General features: G+C 39.0%; 1 protein-coding gene across 2 annotated transcripts in view; it reads left to right on the top strand.

Moving 5' to 3' along the window:
• Positions 1–20,912, top strand: part of PHEX (phosphate regulating endopeptidase homolog X-linked) — a 99,558-nt gene that overhangs the window by 34,938 nt on the left and 43,708 nt on the right. For both annotated transcript variants that reach the window (XM_039391435.1, XM_027731134.2), the window contains 3 exons: positions 5,879–5,972; positions 11,125–11,253; positions 14,736–14,837. In XM_039391435.1, the coding sequence (XP_039247369.1) occupies positions 5,879–5,972; positions 11,125–11,253; positions 14,736–14,837 (325 nt within the window). The remainder of the gene's footprint in view (positions 1–5,878; positions 5,973–11,124; positions 11,254–14,735; positions 14,838–20,912) is intronic.

Genomic DNA, 20,912 nt, shown 5'->3' with positions numbered 1-20,912 from the left:
AAAAATATTGTTAAACTGCTGTCTCCAAATATCAATCTTTGCTGATTGTACAATATCACAACTAAAAGTATGCTTCAGAAAAATAAAAAAACCACCAAAAAACCTAATTCAGAAGAGTTATTCTTATATTGTTGCTCGATGTCTCTAGTGATGGAATGCTTACATCAATTCATGGTACCTGTAAAAATAGTACACACATCAAACAATAAGAAAAATAAAAATTACTGATCTGCCTACAGATCATCAAATATCCTTTCTTTATAAAATTCAGACAAATACCATTAGTGTGCCACCAATCTTAATCTACGGAAGAAAGTCTTTTAAATTATTTGGGCTGTCCATGCTTTCTATCTCAAAGTTAGTTACACCAGTGGGGATAAAGCAGTGATTTAGAGGATGCACATCTAGCAAGACGGCAGAGAATTAGTTATTCCCAGTATACAGATAGAGTTACATGCAAATATATTCTGTAACTACGGAGTAAATACTTGGAGACTTTTTTCCAGTAATTTCTTATTCAGGGAAAATCTGAGTATTCAAGAGAAGTTAAACCATCCTGTGTGTCATGGCAGAAGGAGGCTGTAGTAATGGCTAGAAATAATGGCAACATCTGTCTTCAGCAAAGCTGGAGACCAGCTTTCTGGCCCCACAGGTTGGGAGAAGAGGATTGGGCAAAAGTAATCTCTCATTCCAGTATATTCGCACTGCATATGTTGTAGCTGTTGGGAGAAGAGGATTGGGCAAAAGTAATCTCTCATTCCAGTATATTCGCACTGCATATGTTGTAGCTGATAATGGTTTAGGCATTTTCTGCCCAGTCTTACCTTAAGCAGTTTGCATCCTAAAGTGTTCGAAATGGCAAATAGTGCTTAAACTCAACCCAAGCAGGCTTCAAATTCTTGTGTGTAAAATGCATCCCAACAGCCCTTGCATGATAACAAAGATCATATTTATCTATTAGGTGATAATGTTCATTACTTCAAATGTCAGAATGTGCTCCAGAAGTAACCTTGTTATCTGGCCTGAGAAAATTAGGAAGTTATCTTAATGTGAACTCCTAACAATGAGGTCAGGGTGAACTCTGAAAGCTTAACAAGGATATTTTCTTTTAGGTAATCTCATTTGTCATTCTCCATATGATATTTTAAAGGTTAAGTAAATGTAAACACCTATGAATTTTGTTACTGCAAATATCTATACCAATCAAATTCCTAGTAAATCCTTAGATTTGCTTCAGTGTTTAGAATATGAATTAAATTCTCATCATTTCGGGAGATGCAGTGTCATTATGAAACGCAGGTACTTTCACAAAGTTCATCTTCTTTTCAGTTACAAATCTATCCCTAAACTATACTTTTATTCCAATGCCTTGTTTGTCCTATTCCCAGAGGAGCATCCTGCTAGCATGGGTACAATTCAAAATGTCACAAAAAGATGGTTCATGCCCCAGTGATCTGGTAAAGTACTCCATGAAGTTTGTTTCAAGTGGAGGGAAGAATGGAGTGAAAATTGTCTGATTACAGAGGCAATTATCTGTGTTGGAGGTGGCAAGTCATATGGACTCAAAATCATTGTGTTAAAAATTTCTCCCTCAGAGAACCTGCTGAGCAATCTTGAATCATGAAATCATTCATATGGCAATATTATTAGAAGGTAGTACATTGGCACGGTGTAGAGCGAATTTAGGAGAATTTTACTTGACTGCATATAACCAAATTACTGTGTGGAGCTTGAAATTGGTGCAGCAGTGTGGTTCAGGGATCTGTCTGAAGTTCCCACGCCAGGGCACTGCTGCAACTCCAGTCAAGGAGCACAGCTCTCCATAACAAGCTGCCCAAGGAGCTGAGCAACTAGCCTGCAGGAGTTTCCATCAGCTCTGGGACAGCTATCCTAAGTCATGTCATGTGTTCAGTGCTGAAGTAAGTCACACTTTCCTCATAAGAAGTCTTCAGGGATTCCTTCAATTTTTGGGGGTACTGACTAATTTTTAGTGGGGTTTATCTCTGTTACAGGAGGAAGAGGTGTATGTATGTGGCTGTGATATAAATGAGCAACAGCAGAGCTCCGGTACAGCTGTGCCATGTGAGGGGGGAGATAGAGCTGTGCTGGCACCAGTTAGGAGCCCCTTATATCCCTCCCCTGTTATCTGTGTGCTGGTGCTTTATGTGAGCCATAAATAGGACACTGTAAATTGCATCCTTTTTGGAGATGTTTGCAGCTGCTGAAAGAAACAGCTTTATCATTCTTACAGATATCGGAATGGATAACTAGTTTCATAGGATCATAGAGTGGTTTGGGTTGGAAGGGACCTTACAGATCATCTGGTACCAACCCTCTTGCTGAGGACAGAGACACCTCGCACTAGACCAGGTTGCTCAAAACCCCATTGTTATGACCCACCCTTAAGGGGAAGGCCAGCCTGACCTTGAACACATCCAGGAATGGGGTACCCGCAACTTCTCTGGACAACTTGTTCAGTGCCTCATCCCCCTCACAGTCAAGAATTTCCTCCTATTATCAGATAAATGTATCCTTTTTCAGTTTTAAGCCTTGTCCCATCACTACATGCCCTTGTGAAAAGTCCCTTTCCAGTTTGCTTGTAGCCCCTTTTTCCTTTGTCTTACCTTACCCTATCTTTGCAGCCTGATACTGTTAATTGACAAGTACTTCAATTCCTATAGCATATGAGGAATTTTCTTTAGAGGGGGATGGAGGCACTAGATCTCCTTTCTGGTCCAGCCTCTGAATAAAATTAGAGAGAGAAGTTAAAATAATTTAACTTGAACTAGTGCCTCTAGCAATAAGGCAGAAGTTTTTCAGTACTTATAATTTGATTAGTGACTCAATTCTAAATACAATTTTCAAACACATCTAAAATTTGTGAAAGGAATCTTTTTCTTAAAATGTCAATTAATTTGTCCATCTATCTCATATTAAATCTGTCCTCTTTAATTGCTACCATGGCTGTTGATTAAAATATTGCAAACTCACAGAATTTTACATGAGTAACCTACTTTATTCCCAGACAGGACAGAGAGTACTTTAGTAAATATTCATAAACACTGTTACAAATTTAACTGTCCCAACAAACAAGTTCCCTACCACTTCCTTTGGGAGTGTATGTCACAATAATGGTCATATTGGTTAAGAGTGAGCCTACACTTTCTGTAACAGCCATTTGGAAGTTAAAATAGAGGGCTATGTACTGTACTCTTCTGAAAGGTTATAACAACAAATGCTCTGGTCTCATTGAAAAAGCAGAGAGGATTTTTATGTTTTATTTTTGTATTGGATTTTGCTCCATGTGTAGAGGTTAACTTATCTGAGCCTCAGTGAACTTATTTGTGAAACTGGGATGGAAATCACCCCAAGATAAGAACAGAAAGCATTTCGTAAACAAAAAGTGTCAGTTTTTAAACCAACTGGAGATGAACATGATTTGAAGTTTTTATAGTCAGCCTAAAAGGTAAAATAATCATCCCCAAAACTGATAAACAAATTCAGATAAATTACTCTTTTATATAGTTCTAAAAAAACAAACTAAAGAACACTACCCCTCAGACATGTAACAACAACAAACCCCGTCAACCTTTCCCCCTGTTGCCCACTCACACAGCAAATAAACATAACTCTGCACTTTGAAGTGAAACCTTCCTGTTTTATGCATTGTATGCATCAGTGGATCCTAGTGTGATTACATTTAGGAATTATTAGTCTCATCAGACAGCTTGGCTTTAGGATGTGTCAGCCTTTTCTTTCTCAAGTTAAAACAAACCTCAATTAATTGTGAGATATTTACTGCAACTGTCAGCTGCTTTCATTACTTATGTCTGGCACAAACATTTCTGAATTCTTGTTGATATTTTTGTCTTTCAATAAGTCACCCTTTGAGACCCATCCTTTACAAATTTCAGTCTTTTATTCACTACCAATCTGGGAGAGGTTCCCCAAATCAAATGTAAGGACAAACATCACTATATGAGAACAAGAAGCACACAGAAGAGAGAATTGATTTTTTGGTTGCAATTAAGTACCAAATTGTAATACATAATTGGTTTATGATAGTGATCTGTTTAGATGAGTTTTTTTACCTAAGACTTTTGATCAAAATTAAATCTTTAAACCTCTTAATCTATAGGACTTGCATATATCGTGTTTCAGATACACACAGTAGTTGATGCAGGAGAATGGATGCTCTTCAGGTCTGTTGAAATATCTGAGGCAGATAGTTGTGAGGTTTATAGAGTTTGAGTAATTTACAAAAACAATGAGATCTGAGTGTTTTTGGGGTGCTTCACTTGCCATTGAGTGAGAAAATTCCACATTGTCACAAATTTGTTAAGGGGAAATTCTGTACTTTCTGGTATTTCACAGTTTGAAATGAATTTTTAATGACCCAAAGCATTATCTCAAAATGGTTTGATCATCTAAGCAGAGCTAACTATTTTGCCTTTTGCAACATATACTGTCTTATAAATGTACATTACTCATGCTAAAAAGCTTTTTCAGATCTGTTTTATGATTATTGTGGGCATTTAGGTGCACTATATGATATATCTGTATACTAAAAGGGGGAATATGCCCACAGTGAGAAATGCAATAATGCATCTTGAGCTGAAGGCTTTGTGTGGGTGGACTGGAGCTTGGTTAGAGGGAGAACTGAAGTTATGTCTCAGGAAAATACAACATGCCCACGAAGTGTGTTTATTATGTCATGTTATGATTCAGAGGAGGGAAACGTATGGGATGTGTCTGTCAATGAAGCTAATGGAGTGAAATGTAGCAACAGCTACATTGCCCCACACCTGTGGCAATGAGAGAGTGCAGAAATGGGATTTTTAGAGATAGGGGTGTTGTTCAGACAGTCCATAACAGCATCTTTGGTTGCAAAGAAGCAATTTTCCTACCTATGGAAAAGTCTATGGCCTGCCCAAAATGTTATGTATATCCCAGTGTAGAGTAAATGATGTTTGGATATCCATAGCTTTAAAGCAATGACTATCCTTGAAAAAACATGTTATGTAAAAGAGAAGATGAGAATAATATGTGTAGGCCATTACTGGATTTGTTTCGAGACTGTTTAGAGTTGAATTGCATATTTCAGAATGCACCTTTACCTCATACAGCCACTGCTGAACAGGGGAAGAGATAAGTCTAGACTAGATAAATCCTCCAGTCAGGTGCTTGAAGTTTTAGAGAAGGGGCATGGATGTCAGATCTCCTGGGAATTTTAAACAAGCTCTTCCTGGCTCTCTCAGCCTCAATTCTTAGGAGATTTTTGTTACTGAGACTTCTCCCTTTTGGTATTTCGATTATCCATCTGACAAAATAAGAATGGTAATACTTTAATAACTCTGAGAGGAGTGGAAATTTTAAAGCATATTGATAACTTCTAATGAAAGATACAAATATGAGATAATGATAGTGTATATGGGATGGACTGTTATCTACTCTGTTACCATTTATGTGCCCTACTAATGAGGAGAGATAACATTCACTTTGATCTACAAAAGAAAAATCAGTTATCTCTGGATAGAAATTTTATGCAACTATTATTATAACACAGTTCTTGTCACTTCTAAGGAAAATGAAAGCTGCCTTTTGGAAAAGACATTACCTGAAAATGACATAAAAGGTGATAGACTTGTTATAAATAACCCCTAGAACATGGTTATCATGGTGCAATTACATAATAACTGGTTGCAATCATACAGATTCTCCTGTGTAATTGGGCTTTATCGATTTGGTCATCAGTCACTAACTTCCAAGGTGAAATTTCCACCAATGAGGTGAAATGTTTGTAGAGATATTTCTCTGAGTGCTATGTGGTACATCATATGTGTTTAGATGCCTGATAAAAATATTTCTGATTTAACAGGACTCTTGCCAACTACCTGGTGTGGAGGATGGTTTATTCAAGGTTATTTAATCTCAGCAGACGTTTCCAGTATCGGTGGCTAGAATTTTCTCGGGTAAGTTAATGCTTTCATAGCCTTTAAAATGGTATTAGTGTTGACACTATTGGTTACCCTTACACTTGCTTATATTTTTGTAAAACACAAAATGTTTTCTATGCTGGATGAATTTCTTGAATTTACTTTTTCTTGTTGAAGACTAACTCTGAAACAATTGACATACATATTTTTGTATATGACACTAAAAGAAATGTCTTTTAGAGTAAGTTAAACAATTTTTGGGACCTACTCTTTAAAAATCTTAGTCTTCTTTTGCAGAAACTTGAAAGCTGGAACATTTTTGACTTAGGTCATGTGGGCTGTGACCTATGCTATTCCTGCAGGCCAAAACCATTTGGCCAAAACCTAAACTTTTTGAAAAACTTACTGTTTGTCCATGTGTGAATATAGCTGTGGTAAAACAGAAATCTTAAGATTTCAGGTTTTCTAAGCTTGCTCAAACCTCTCTCATGCTCTAATACCAACTTTACATGAGCTCTAGCACATCCATATATGAGCCATTTCCACAAAGAAGGTGATCAGGTGTCTTCCAGCTTGGGGATGAGGAAGAACCAGAAGACTACCACAAGCTATGAGAGCAGAACTAATTATCTATTAAGTAATATGGGCATTTATGTAAAACACGTGTATTTGCCTGAGTGAACCCTGAATAGAAAGCCACTTTGGTAATCCTGTGGGCAGTGTGAGGGCTCTTTAAGTAAACTAAAAATGAAACTGAAACTGATTGGTGCTTTATCTCGTTTCCAAGCCACTTCAGATGCTGAACTCTGTTTGCTATTATGAAAATTAGCTGTTTGGTGACATCATGATAATAGGAGGCTGGCGTGATGCTGGCAGTGATGTGGTACAGGAGGTGTGGGTGTTCTGTCCTCCCTGGTGAGGCATGAAAGTGACTAATTGAAGCACCTGTAATGTCTTTCCTTGGATAGTACTGGAATTGTTCTGAGCTGATCACATATCTAAAAATAAACTCCAAGAGATTTTTGATAGAAATTACACAGGAAAGGCAGTCCCTTATGCTTCTGAAATCATATTCAAATCAGTCTTGTTAAAGGTGCTGTTTCCTTCATGTAAAATGAAACTGGCTGTCAGAACCACAGTGACATGTTTGTAAGTGTATCCCCTCCTGGGACATTCCTTGCTAGTCAGGTAAGATAGATTGATGCTGGCCATCAGCCAGTCTGCAGCATAATACTGAGTTACATTGAATTATATAATGGCCAGAAAAATTCCTGAAAGGAAATGTTAAGCTTTGAACACTGTGCATTTTACTATGGTGACTAGCTACTGTCACTTCTATGGGTATTTTCTCCAGAAGTTTAGGGAGAAATTTAATTCAAGTTGATTCAATGGTTATTAATAATCTCATCAAGGCTGTCACAGAATCATAGAATGGGTAAGGTTGGAAAGGACCACAACTGGTCATCTGGTTCAATCTCCCTGCTTAAGCAGGGCCATCCTATAACACGTGGTAGAGGATTGCATCCAGACACTTCTTGAATATCTCTAGGGAGGAAGACTCCACAATCTCTCTGGGCAACCTGTTCAGGTACATGGTCACCCACACGGTAAAGAAGTTCTTCCTCATATTCAGGTGGAACTTTCAGTGTATCAGCTTCTGCCTGTTACCTCTCATCCTATTTCTTAACACCTCCAAGAAGAGCCTGACTGCATCCTCTTAACACCCTCCCTTCAGATACTTACAGATATTGATGAGGTCCCCTCAGTCATTTCTTCTTGAGGCTGAGCAGGTCCAGCAGCCTCAGCCTTTCTTCATAAGAGAGATGTTCCATTCCCTTATTCATATTTGTCTCCCTCCACTGGACCTGCTCCAGGAGCTCCTCTTGTACTGAGGAGCCCAGAACTGGACAAAGCACTCCAGGTGTGGCCTCACCAGGGCTGAGCAGAGGGGCAGGATCACCTCCCTCAGCCTGCTGGTGGTGCTCTTCCTAATGCAGCCCAGGATACCTTTGGCCTTCTAGTGCACAAGGGCATTGCTGGCTCATGGACAGCTTGTTGTCCCCCAGGACGCCCAGGTTCTTCTCCACAGAGAATGCTGCTTTCCAGCAGGTCAGCTCCCAGCCTGTACTGGTGCCTGGGTTTATTCTTCCCCAGGTGCAGCACTCTTCATTTACCCTTGAATTTCAAACTGTTCTTTGCCCATTTCTCCAGCCTGTCAAGGCTCTTCTGAAGGGCTGCACAGCCCTCTGGGGTATTGGCCACTCCTCCCAGCTTTGTGTCATCAGTGAATTTGATGAGGAGGCATCTGCCCCTTCATCCAAGTCATTGATGAATAAATTAAACAATTCTGGCCACATAAATGGTTGTGAAAGCTTACAGCACCCTAAGGGCAGTGAGTCAGCAGCTCATTCCCACTATCTCCCCCTGGGACCTGGAGATGGAGATTTTGTTAAGTGAAGTAAACAGCAGTAGCTAATAGTTAATAGCTAAATTTAAGTGGAGTAAACAGCTCAGTGGAACAGACTTCACAGGTCAGCAGAAATAACATGAGAAATGGAGTCCAAGGCAAAGGCCTTGTTGAATAGATTTGTCCAGTCAGAGTACGGAAAACTAATGGCACTTTAGGATCATAAGAAGGACCCACCAACCTCTTGCCAGTTAAGTGAATGAAAGATTGAATGGCTATTGAAAAGACATGACCATGAGATGAATCAGTGACCCTTAAAGGAAAGGATATATTTTATACATGCATTGTTTCATTAATTCAGTCAGCCTCACCTATCATAAGCATACTATTTTTTTTTCACCAGGTTTTAGTTTTCTATTAGTGGCTTTTATAACTTATATGTAGAAATTGTGGCATCAAGACCTTAAAATCTTTGCAAAGAGAGGGAAAAGACACGATGAAACTTCAAAAAAGCTTCGGATTGAGAAATAGGACAAACCTGCTGACTCCAGAGAAAGTTCTTTGAGAACCACGTCAGCAACTATCAGCAGCTCCTCTGCAGTGGTGCTTTGAGACCTAGTAAATGTGCAGAGGCACCTGGGGAAGAGATTGGTTAATTGTGTTGTGAAGCATTGAATTGACTGGGAGGGCTTGAAACCTGCTATTTATAGTCACTGTTACTACCTGGAGTACTGTGTTTTAGAGTGGTACATTAATATTAGGAGGACCATTTGAGGGAGTTCTTGTTGGCTGTTGTAACATAAATATCAATAAACCAGCTGTGAGATATAATCTATTCCTCTCAGCTCTATTTTTATTGGTCTCACAGCCTGTGCTGCCTTTATGTCCTCTTTACAGTCAAGCCTCCCTCAAAATGATGATAATTATTATGTTGTAATAATAGTATGTCACAGTCTAAAAGCCAGCTCTGTCTCCTGGCTCTTTCAATGGCTGCATTTGGAAGGAATTTCAAGCTCTGATGACTAATGCCATAACTCCCCTTCTTCCCCCTGCATCAGGAAAAAGCTCCATTGTGGGTTTACTGTGACCCCAGAGGGAAATTTTCTTCTTTCTTTTTTTCTTATCTTTTTTTCAAGTGTTGTGCTATTTATGAGGGTTGAAGAATTTGGAAAAGGAGTTGATTTTCAAATTTGGCTCCGTTTAGAAAATAATATCATCTTATATATTGGTTTGGCTAATATGTTTTTTTATAGAAGCAGTGTACTCTCTGTCATTGAAAATCTATTACTGCACATACACTATTAATAAAAATCATTTGAAAATGCAATGCACTAGTGTATTTAAGTGAGTCATTGATTAAGTTTAATTACAGACAATATGATAGGGAAAATCAATCTCTGAACAACCAAAATATCTCACCTTCGGTGGCCGAGGGTTAAACTGCTTTGGAATTTTCCAATGAAATCTTTTCCTGTTGAAAAAAACCCAACAAATCCAAACCCTTCAGTTTTGCTGGATATCTAATCTTGTGCTCAAAGGAGGAGAATAATGGGGAAAAAAAAGAGGCTCAGAAACTGCAAAATCAGTGCTTAAGAGGCTTGTATAATCTGTGAGAGGCCAAAATCCATATCCTGTGTGATCTGGTCTGATGTTGACTGTACTCTCCTTTTACACAGCTGACAGGTGTTTACTACTAGACTGGAATTTTCCTTGTTCTCTGTGGAAAAGCATAGGTTCCTTAAGTGGAAAGGGAACACTTTGAACCTTGAAAACAACAAAAGTTTCTTAAATCAATGCTGCTTATTGCTTACATGACCCATCTTGTATTTTGTTGTGTGTAGGGTTTTTTACAGGATCTACCTTCACAAACAAATGTAATGTAACTGAGTAAGCATCCACAGTAACAACATTCTTCCTGTGAGAAACAGAAACCAAGACAGCAAATGTTCTTGAGTTCTATTTTGCTTTATTCATTGGTGTGCTGACCAGTCTTGACTATGCCTCTTTTGAAGCTCATGTGTGGTGGTGTAGGGACATCATCAGACCTGAAAGTGTGTGTTTAATGACCGTTCCTTTGGTAAAATATGAGGGCTGTTCTACCAACATTTTTCTACCATAATATGGAATGATATTTAATTTTTTTTGTGGTGAGGGGGACAGACATATATTCAGTGTTCTTGATGACTCAAACCTTGTTTTTTCCTGAAAATACTCTGTTTGGGAAAGGAACTGAAAACAACTATTTTACACAAATTGCGATGAAAGCATTTGGACAGGTAAATGACAAAAACGTGTGCACGTGTACCTACTGATGCTAGACATCATTAGTTCAAGGCAGTGAGGGCTCTGAAAGAGGTGTTTCATAAGGACTAACCTAATTTTCATGAGGAAAATATCCTTAGGCTTCTCACCTAGACAGTGAAGAGAGAACCTTTTCCAGGAGATAGAGCAGGGATTTTCTATAGGAAAGTCTCTCTCTACTTGACACAGAAAGAATACCAAGATTAGTCTAAATTTAGCACCTGGGAATGTCTTCCTATAACTAACCCTCTAAGCCTAGCCTCTGTAAGTCATTACCATTGTACTGTTCCTAGGTTTAAAATCTTACAGCTATTTTGGGGTGTTCAAAAGATTTGCCATAGCACTTGATGAAAGTAGAAATAACTGTAATGTATCATTATTTTTTTCCTTTTGGTAGCTATTTGACAAATATGCTTTAGACTATACTGTATGTGAGTGCAGACTTCTTAAACTGTATGATGTTATGGCCCCTGCCAACAGGTGATCCATGGAACCACAACTTTGCTGCCTCAGTGGGATAAATGTGTGGACCTTGTTGAAAATGCACTCCCCTACGTTGTGGGTAAGATGTTTGTGAATGCCCATTTTCAAGAAGACAAGAAAGAGATGGTGAGTCGTCTGCAATGTCTGTCTAGAAACTTTCGATTAGTGGCTTCCTCCTCACAAATTGCCTCTGATGTTAGATCAAAGTTTAAAAAGAGATAAGATTCCTAAAAATGCTTTGATTGAATTAAAAATAAAAAGAAGGAGGAGAAGGAGAAAATGAGAAAGTGGAACAAATTTGATGAAATGTTAACTTTTTGCCCATGTGGGTACTGCCCATTCTTTCCATCTGCATCCCTTCAGACAAATATGTAGCCACATCAAAACCAGGCTGAACACTGTTAAATGGTGTAAATAATGACAGCCAGGCTGTTCAGGAATGAAGTGAGGGGCATTGATGAAAAATGGTTTAGTATAGCTAGAGTAACTCATTATGGAAAAGCTTTTACTGACTAATTAAAAAACTGGTCAAGATTACTTGAAAACTGTGACTGTGCTACACCTGTAATCTAAGCAAGAAACATGTAAATGATGTCTGGCCCAATTAAGGGAAGCTTAAAGCCACATGGTGAGAGTGAATCAAATCTGTTTTGCTGAACGGTGAAAGGAAGTCTTCTTCCACACTGTTGAGTCCAGAGGATTGTTAGTCTTCATTCTAAACTTCAAAGATAGCTCCTTTATCCCTTCTTTTAATAATACATTCAAATTAATTACCCTTCACAATAGTTTCTGACTAATTTTCAGTTCATGTTTTTCTTATGAGGTTTTCCAGTATCTACTTTTACTGCCATTGATTTTCCAACAATAATCAGTTTTAATTTAACTAATTTAGTCGTTGAACTTAGCTCTCCGTGCAGGAGAGGCACAACCATTTAAGAAACGTGTAAAATAGCATCATGTGCTGGGAGCAACAGCTCTGTGATAGTCCCACACTGCCCTGGCTAAGTAGCCTAAGTTTATCTGTTTGACTTTATCTACTTTGACTGCTTTGTCAGGGAAGGATTCCATTTTAGACAGCACACACTTTTTTGGCTCATTCAAATCTTTGTCATCTGTTTTCCTCTCAGGTTCTGCATTTCTTTTGCTACTTGCCTTCATCTGGAGTTTCCTCTCTGAGATCCAGCTTTTCAATCCTCTGCTTCTTGATAGCTTGTAATGTGCTATTTGGCCATTTAATGGCAAAAATATGTCAGGGATATACAGTATGATATCTGCACAGGATAAGAGGGAAGAGTAGGAGTGTAAGAAATGTACACTTTATGGAGGGGGTGGAAACTTTTTCATCTTTGTATATGTGAGGGAAAATTCTGAGAAGCAGATAGAGAAGAGAATGGTTTTCTGTTGAAATGTGACCTAATTAGAATGCTTCTTAGCATGTACATTCCTTTTAGACCAAAGCTTTGAAAAATTATCAAGTCTAAGTTCACAGTAGCATCCACAGAGAGAAGTGCATATAAAATTCATAGTGTAGGTCACAACATTCAGCCTTAAAGTGAACTGCCCATGGAGATAAAATTAGATACAGGTGAAATTCATCGCATTCTATTTAGAAGTGTGCTTTTCAAGTTAATAGTTTGTGGTGTTATCATTTTCATTTCACTGGTTTTCAGCTCTATTTCTCTTTCTTAAGGAAGCATGTGAGTGTAACACCCTTATTTGTATAGGCTTTATTTTTCTTTTTTTTCCCTTTTTTTTTTTTTTTTCCTGGCTCATGGCATATATCCGTCTATGATAAGCAAATCCTGAGTTATGGATAATATGGATCCTTTTCCCCCATGTTTTGTGATTAATGTTTCATACCTTAGATACTTCTCTCCTTTTATCAAGAAAGACATTATTTGTGTCTATATATAGCTCTGTTTCTAACTCAGAGTGCCTGCAGTGTTTCTTACAGATACGCCTGAGCAGTTTCAGTAATAACTTTGATAGCAGGAATAGGTTTCTCCCCCTGCCCCCTGCAGCTACAGCTGCTGCATAAAGCCTAAGTATACACCAGTGCCCAGCTGCAGAGCTTGAGTTTGAACTTGTAACCTCCAAATACAGGGAGTTCACCTCATTAGTGCACTAAGTTAATTGAGTCAGTGCTCTGTCATCAATATCTTCAAGTTACCCTATTCCCTGGGATGCAGTTTACTGTGAATGTTGACTCTTTAGTCATATTTAATGCTAGACCTGCTCCAGTTATACCATATTGCCACTAAAAATAAGAAAATGTTTTTTGAAAAGGGTAGGAAAAGATGAATAATCAAAGGAATTTTGCTGTGTTTTGTCTGACTGCACCACAGATAAAGGACAGTTCCAGATTAAAATATACATCTGACACATAAATGACAATTTAGCTAAAGGTAATGTTACTTTCCAGGGTTTAGTCCCTGCTTTTAATGACATTTCTGAACTACTAGATTTATAGAATAAAATTATATAAATCTCTGCTACTTTCATTATTTTTAAATGTAACAGAACTGGTAACACGAAGCTCCAATAAGTCTTCATCTAATGGTTATCTGTCATGTCTTATGCTATTGCAGCTCTGTTTTGATTTGTGCTAAAGGACTCAGGCAACAGCTTGATCCCCCTAACTGCCTCACTCTCATGGTATTCTCAGTGGCTGTCTGTCATGAGGGTCATCTGTTGATATAAATAGAGGCAACTGGTTGTGTACACCTTTCTGGACTTCCAGACAGATGCATAGGCATGAGGGCTCATAATTCATCTCTTAGCCATTAGAATTATTGTTTTCTGTCATTTCAGTGTTTTCTTAGTGTGTGTTCTCACTAAACAGTTCTATTATTGTTTCTTTTACTTGCTTGTGATATGTTTGTGGCTTTGTAGAGGTGTCTGAAGAAGCAGCCAAGTTAAAATAGTTGCAGGTTTTCCTAGCTTTGCACAGATGTAAGCTGTCACTGGTGGTTCAAGACCACAGAAGCAGTTAAGTGTTGGGAGCCAGGGCCTCTATCCCTGCAGTAAGTTAATGGTAGGAATACTTCACAAATGCAGCTAAATACAGGCTAAATATTTGGATGCTTCTTGGATGCATTTGGATCATGGCACTGTCAGTCCAAATTCAGTTCTTTGGCAGTATTTATAAGGCATATCTTAGTCTGACATAAACCAAACAAGGCTACAGATGTTCTCTCTGCGGAAAAGGCTTTATTTGTGCAAATGCCTTGCAGTTGGCTCCTTCTGCATGGGCCTGTGATCTAGAACCTAAGGGTCAGAAATCTCCCCCAATGACTGCAAATCTCTCAGTATTTTTAATGATTTCAAGATGGATATTCTCACAAATGTGACATGAAAGGATCAGCAATGAACTAGTTGTGGAGTACTCCTTAAGGGAAAGAACATGGAAAAAACTTACTTTCAGAAGAAGTGTCTGAGAACTGGAGAAAACAGAGATTAGGCTTCAAGAAAGGACAGCAGATACCATCTGATTTGAAATCATTTGTGGTCTAACCAAATCTATTGCTCCTATGTACACCAAATCTTTTCTTATAATGATTCTGACATGACATATTTTATTGGAGAGGGATTTATTAAATGTTTTGCAGATGGAGGAGCTGACGGAAGGAATTCGCTGGGCTTTTATTGACATGTTGGAAAAAGAAAATGACTGGATGGACTCTGAAACAAAAAGAAAAGCTCATGAGAAGGTAACAAATATAAATGTTGAATGAGTGAAAATCAGATGGAGGAGCTGACGGAAGGAATTCGCTGGGCTTTTATTGACATGTTGGAAAAAGAAAATGACTGGATGGACTCTGAAACAAAAAGAAAAGCTCATGAGAAGGTAACAAATATAAATGTTGAATGAGTAAAATCCATTACGGTAAAGATCTGACTTGAGCGACAACAGAATGTCATGGACTGTACTTGCAGTTCCAGTTAATTACTCATCATTTTGTTTGTGAAGGCACATGTGCCACATTTGTTTTGCTAGAAGCTGAGCTGTCTGAGCTCATACTTCTCTGAGGAATTTTTTTTCCTACCTTGTTCTTCTTACCTTGCCTCCATATTTCCCCATCTGGCTCTGGCTGATGCAGACTATGTGAGCTTGTTTCAGATTTATCTGTACGGTGGCTTTTCTTGACAAGGTCTTCATCTTGAGTGGGATATCAGGGACACACCAATCTACAAACAGAAAACAGTGTCTAAAACATCTGGGACAGCTGAGGGTGTTTGCTGTGGAGATAGAGGATCCAACCTAAAAGGGGATATGAGAATAGTCCAGGTTTCATACTTTCTCCAGTGCCTACCTTGAAAGCCATCTTTTAAGAGTGTAGTGGCCATCACAGCTAAACATCCATTTCCCAATAGAATAATGCCAGTTATGAAGTGCTATGATCAAGGGTGGCATTACTGGTCCCCATTGCTTTCAGATAGGGGGACAATAGAATGCAGGAGGTAAAGGTGAAGGCAGGAGGATGTATTCAAAGCTTCCTTTTCACTCTCTTCCCACATTTACAGCACGTGATGTGTGGAAAAAAAGGTTGTCCTAATGCAGAGCTCTGTCCCTAGAGCAGCAACTGGAAGAAGAATATAAAAAGCCAAGTGGAGGGCATTGTGTAAGTCTGTGTCCTTGTTTGTTGAGGCAATGGGATATCAGTGAATTAGTAAGAGCCCTCTTTGAAAAAATTGACATGCAAGGGCAGCTGAACTGTTCGTGCTTACTGTGCTTGAATGAAAATAGCAGTGTTTTGATTAAAAAGCAAACATGGCCTTCAAAGCTTTTTAGAAATTCTAATGAAAAGGTTGTTGAGACATTTTATCATTGGAAAGATTTAGATTTCATATACAGCCATTTACATTTTATACAGCAGTGTTCTTCATATATGTGCAAATGAAATAGAGCTGCATAAATGCACCAATAAACTCTACACCAAGAGAATAATAGTAAAATGCCATTTATTTCCTGCTATCCTGATGGTAAATGGACTGCAGTTATTACTTCTTACTGGCTGTTATGCTTGGGTTTTTTACTAGAAATACCCTTAGAAATATAATGATCTGTAATTTAGATATTTGTTAAAATTGGTGCAAAATAAGAGCAGGAAGATTTTCTAATAATTTCCTTGATAAGGATATTTCTATATAACAATCTGCTTAATGATTTTGTTCAACATTTGCTACCTGCCTTTCATTAGGGAAACAACACAAACATTGCCACAAACTAATGAACTCCCTAAAAAAGCTCTCCCTTTCCCATTTTAAGGAGGGTTTTCATCAGAAGGTAGGTTAGGTTTTGGGTCAGTATAGATGCCTGTTTCCCTCTGCTGACACACATTTTGGAAGCTTATGGTACTTTACTCCCAATTTAGGCATCTCCCTGAAGTTTCTGAAGTTAGTGGGGTGAGTCTGGGCTGAATAATGTAGGACAAACTAAATTCAAGAAGTGCAGCAAAAATAATAGTACAAGCCATACTATTAGCAAATGAATAGCAAATGCTTTAAATCCATTCTCACTGACTTGAACAACCATTTTATAGTTTACTGACCTAGGAACCAGGTCAAGCTTGTAATATACAAGTATTATGTAAGGTCTTAGATGTTGTAGCAACAATTATGTGGTAGCATGTACAACTATAAGTTTAATTTCAGATTCACAGAAACAGCTACTTGTCTGGAAGAAAAGAGTCTAGAGAGACATTTTGGTAGATTTCCAGACACAGAGTATGTGCATATTTATTAAATATAATTTATTGCTAATGATAGATACTGGAACGCTTGGATGAGCATGTTTCTAATTCAAGAAATAGATTACTACATGTATGGTCACATAATTCACTGGGGAACTCTAAAGTTTATAGTACAACAGACACTTCAAAATCTGTTACACTGTTCTAATTAAATCTCATGAGCCCAGCACTTTATGCTTACTTTTTTATTATTTAAGTTTTAATAAAGCAGCACAGACAATATGAATTCTGTGGCAGAGATTGATAAATGTCATCCACATGCTGGATTCTGCACCGAGTATTGAGTAACAGCACCAAGTGTAAGTTGGGAGGGGAGAGGCTGGAGAGCAGATCTGCAGAAAGGAATCTTGTGGTGCTGGTCAGCAGCAGGCTCGATGTGAGTCAGCAGTGTGTGCCCTGGCAGCCAAGAGGGCAAACCCCATCCTGGGGTGCATCAAACACAGCACGACCAGAGGGGATCATCCCACTGTGTTCAGCATTGGTGCAGCCTCACGTGGGGTACTATGTGTGGTTCTGGGCCCTCCCACTTAAGAAGAATCTAAAGATCCTTGAATGCATCCAGGGGAGGGCAACAAGACTGGTGCAAGAGCTGGAAGGAATGTCCTGTGAGGAACGGCTAGGGATTTGGGGTGTTCTGGTTTGGAGAGAAGGAGACTGAGACACCACCTCATTGCTCTTCTTTACAGCTTCCTGAGATGGGGAAGTGGAGAGGGAGGTGCTAATGTCATCTTCTTGGGATCCAGTGACAAGATGTGTGGGAACAGTTCAGAGTTGCATTATCAGAAGTGTAGACTGGACATTAGGAAGCATTTCTTTACCTAGAGAGTGGTCGAAAACTGAAACAGCCTTCTTGGAGAGGCGGTCAATGTCCCAAACCAGTGAGTGTGTGTGAGGCATTTGGACAATGCCCTTAACAATGTGCTTTAACTTTTGGTCAGCCTTGAAGTGCTCAGGCTGTTGGACTAGATGTTCCTTGTAGGTCTCCTCCAACTGAAATGTTCTATATCCTATTATATTCTATTAAGTAGAATATTCTATTAGTTAGGTAAACAATGTCTTGGTCTTTTATGATTTCATCAGTAACTGTTACATTATCCCTTATAACAATGCCAATTAGAGCTCCTGCCCTAAATGCTATGGCAGAACTGTATGTTGCGTGGAAATGACCATGATTCATATATTTTGCTTTTCCTCTGTATTTTTAATCTCATTGCATTCTTGAAATGTTCGAGTGCTCTGAAAAGAAAAGAACTGCAGAAACCTGGTAGTGATTTTGTTTACTGGGCCTGCTGCATGTGATCTACTTAATTTGTCTTTAGCTGTTTCTTTAACTAAAGGCATATTTGGATCATTAACAACTTTTTTACTCATTTCCTGAAAGAAGAGTAAAGTCAATGCAGGATTTAGGTGTCTGTATAGTGATCATAGAGAGCCTTGTGGTGATTGTATCTTTAGAGGGCAACAGTATAATGTAAATGACACGTCAGTTTTGAAAGAGAATTAATTGCAAATCCTCTCTGTGATTCGGATACTCACTGTTTTGTGTTTTCTCCTTCCTGTTTTCTGACTGATGCCCACCTTTCTTTTGTGCTTGGCTGAGGCCGGATTTGTATACCTGTCTGTCAGCCTGATGCCTTGCAATCAAAGGAACCATCGACCTCCAAAGGACTTACAAAAGACCCTCTGGTAGAATCGATTCTTGAATTTGGCTTTAGGGAGCTTGTCAGCTCAGTCTAATCGCCAAGATGTTTCTCTGTGACTTTCTTTGTGTCTGTCCTGTTGTTTTAAGTTACTCAGAGAGGACACTACTAATTTGATGAGTCAAACCATGTTAAAAGAATCAAATCTGCTACTCCAAGAGACATAGGGAACAATTGTCTTGCAGCCTTGATTTCTGAGAATCATCCCTTTAGCCCTTGTATACTTTGGAGTTAAGGTTTTACACTCCCTTTGTAACAAAACAATATAATGAGATAACATCTAATAACTTACTTCTATCCTTCTTCCGTTCCTTCCTTTCTGTAATTGAAACATGAATTTAATCCAGAGCATCTGAAGGCCAATCTTACAAAAAAGGTTTTTATCAGGGTTAGGTGACTCTGCCTTTACATGCAGTTCTCACCTAGCTCTCTGGATGGAGCTCACGCTGCTTCCAAAGGAGCTCGAGTCGGAGAGAAGCGTTTGGCTCTTCACTGTGATGTTTTCTGTCCTGTCCTTCCTCCTCTGCTCTATTCAAGCCTTGCTTTATTGTACTGTATTTGACTATCATCTCAAATTTGCTTGAAGTGTGCCTGTTAACCTCCCGAATTTTCAATGGAGTTCTCTGATAAACAAACAAACAAACAAAGAAACCAACAAAAAAACCCCTGAAAGCTTCCTCTTCTCACCCTTTTAATGTCTCACTTTTGTAAGGGTCATTAAATTTTACCCTCATTTGAGGAACAGAGAAGTTATTCAACTGAGTGCAGCTCCAAGGGTGGGTCTGGCAACAGTCTTCGAGTATGTGGTCTGAGTTACCAAAGCTGAGCAGAGAGATCCCTGGTCGGCTGCCCAGGCACCTGGTGAGCTCTGTGCCACCTTGCAGCCTCTGAGAAGGATAGCAGATGAGAGGTGCGGGGAGAGAGAAGGGATAACCATTTGTTTCCCTTACAATGAAGGTGCAGATTGCAGCCAGCTACAGCAGCCAAACAGTACTGACAGCTGTGTTTTGGCATGGTGGGCCACAGGGAAAAGGGAGAATCCACAACTGAAACTCCATTGACATAACTTGTATGATGAGGGCTCACATCTTTAAAATGAGAATTTATTGCTGCTTCTCTTCAAAGGATAATTCAGTGGAAGATCATCCCTCAGATGTTAAATTATTCCCACTCCTGGGCAGGAACCATTATTTTATTAATCACTATTTTTCCTTCCTGAAATGCCCTTTGTGCTTGAGTTTAACTGGAGGCTTGAAAAAGACTTGTACACAAAAGCCTGTTTTCTGAAAGGCTGTGGTTCTCTTGTAAAATATTCTGTTAGGATATGGCAAGAGAATAACTTCCTATTAGGAAGTTGTTTTTTTTTTTTTTTGCTTTGCAGTACTATTTTTAAAACATGGATGATAAGCCAAAAAAGCTTGTTTTTCCTGTAGTAAGATTCTTCTGTCATATTATTAACCTCCTTAGGTCATGGAACACAAATCCCAAGGTCACTGTGCAATCATATTTTCCCTACTGAACTTGTGTGCTGCTTTGCTTTATTTCTCTCTAAGGAAGTCGTATATGCAACATTTGTTTTTTTCACATCTCTCTGAGTCAAGAGGAGCACAGGAAAATACATGGACAGTACTCAGCTATAGGTGGCTCTCTCAGGCAGTGTTTGGTGCCTTTGTTTAGCCTACAGGGTTTGTTCTGCTGCTTCAGAGAGCTATAGCAAACCTCCCTAAATAACACAGTGTAATTTAGGCCGATAGCCCTTAGGAAATCAAGAGCCATCTGTACAAGCCCCGATTTAACAAAGTATAGGTAGTTTAAAGGAGGTAGGTGTCTGTGGGTTCTCCCACTGAAGCCATTCGTTTCTCAGCTGGAACTTACTGGCCGTATCCAGCCCTGCAGTTTATTATCTGAGTCCCTGCCATCTTTCCCAGTTCTCTATGGTCTCTCATTCTTCACATTTGGGTGATTTCACTGCCATACTGCTCAGACCAGAGGTCCAATGTCTGCTTCGGACAGTGGCCAAGCATTAGCAGATGTTTAGAGATAAATGTAAGGACAGGGCAAGCATAAAGGGACATGTTCCTGCTATCCTTTCCTGGCCTCTGACAATCTGCAGCTCAGTTGTTTCCTGAGCCAGAAGTGGTCTCTTTGTATTTATTCATATTTTCCTGCTGTGAGTTTGTCTAATGACTTTTTGAACCCACAACAATTTTTATCATCTGCAACTTCCCAAGGCAATGAGTTCCACTGCCTCACTGTTCTCTGTGTGAGAAAACATCTCTTTTGCTGGTCTGGAAAATGTCACCTTTTCCCCCCGTGTTCTTGTAGTGGGGAA

Source organism: Pipra filicauda, unplaced genomic scaffold, assembly GCF_003945595.2.
Source record: "Pipra filicauda isolate LSUMZ 115617 unplaced genomic scaffold, ASM394559v2 scaffold12_size5214236_pilon, whole genome shotgun sequence".
Taxonomy (NCBI): Eukaryota; Metazoa; Chordata; class Aves; order Passeriformes; family Pipridae; genus Pipra; species Pipra filicauda.
This window is presented reverse-complemented; position numbering and strand designations above follow the sequence as displayed.